The sequence below is a fragment of the Eimeria mitis genome, genomic scaffold (assembly GCF_000499745.2).
Source record: "Eimeria mitis Houghton genomic scaffold, Emh_scaff252, whole genome shotgun sequence".
NCBI classification, from domain to species: Eukaryota; Apicomplexa; class Conoidasida; order Eucoccidiorida; family Eimeriidae; genus Eimeria; species Eimeria mitis.
In genome coordinates this window covers 14,737-15,571 of record NW_013570860.1, presented here as the reverse complement: position 1 = coordinate 15,571, position 835 = coordinate 14,737, and the positions used below count along the sequence as shown (strand labels likewise).

General features: G+C 55.6%; 1 protein-coding gene across 1 annotated transcript in view; it reads left to right on the top strand.

Moving 5' to 3' along the window:
* Positions 1 to 116: 116 nt before the first annotated feature.
* The window catches only part of EMH_0005390 (uncharacterized protein), a gene marked incomplete at both ends in the record, with an annotated part of 817 nt that continues 98 nt past the window's right edge, over positions 117 to 835 (top strand). The window contains 2 exons of the mRNA XM_013497188.1: positions 117 to 285; positions 557 to 835. Coding sequence (XP_013352642.1) covers positions 117 to 285; positions 557 to 835 — 448 coding nt within the window. The remainder of the gene's footprint in view (positions 286 to 556) is intronic.

Below are 835 nucleotides of genomic sequence, written 5' to 3'. Positions count from 1 at the left end.
GCGGCCTGCGCGCGTCGCTGGGGTGTATAGGCAGCTCAACACTTGGGGTGTATGCGCAGCTACCTGGGGTGTATATACATCTTTTTCTTTCATTTTTCTTCCTTTTTCCATTGAAAATGTATTTCTGGACTCAAGGATACACTCAACGCCCCGATGTGGTGTATGTACACCCCGGTGATTACTATTACTATGAAACACAGCAGCAGCCGGTCTATGGTTATGGCTATCCGCAGCAGCACCTGCATCCTCCCTATCAGCAGCAGCAGCAGCAGCAGCAGCGCAAGTGTGCGCTGCAGCTAGCAGCAGAAGCTGCAGGCTGGTNTATCAGCAGCAGCAGCAGCAGCAGCAGCGCAAGTGTGCGCTGCAGCTAGCAGCAGAAGCTGCAGGCTGGTGTGTTTCCTTCATTCTTTGTGTTGCTTGTTCTGCTGTTGGGGGGGCTCTATCCTGCTGCAAGGCCATAACAGAAAGCATAGATGAGTGTACATACACCCCAGCACCAGCAACCACCACAAACCCTAATGCAAAAACACCACACACACAAACTGCTGCTCAGCAGGGGGCCTCACGGAGGTCCTATCAACGCGCCAACTACGACTAGACCGGCAGCAGCAGCAGCAGCAGCTGCTGCTGCTGCTGCACCACCAGCAGCAGCAGCAGCAGATGCTTCTGCAGCAACACCAGCTGATGCGGCACCAGCAGCTGCTGCGGCGACAGCAGCAGCAGTGGCAACAGCAGCTGCAGCAGCAACAGCAGCTGCAGCAGTACCGTCCTCATGCACGTTCTAATGTGCAACTACAGCAGCAGCAACAGCAGCAGCAGCAGCAGCAGCAGCAGC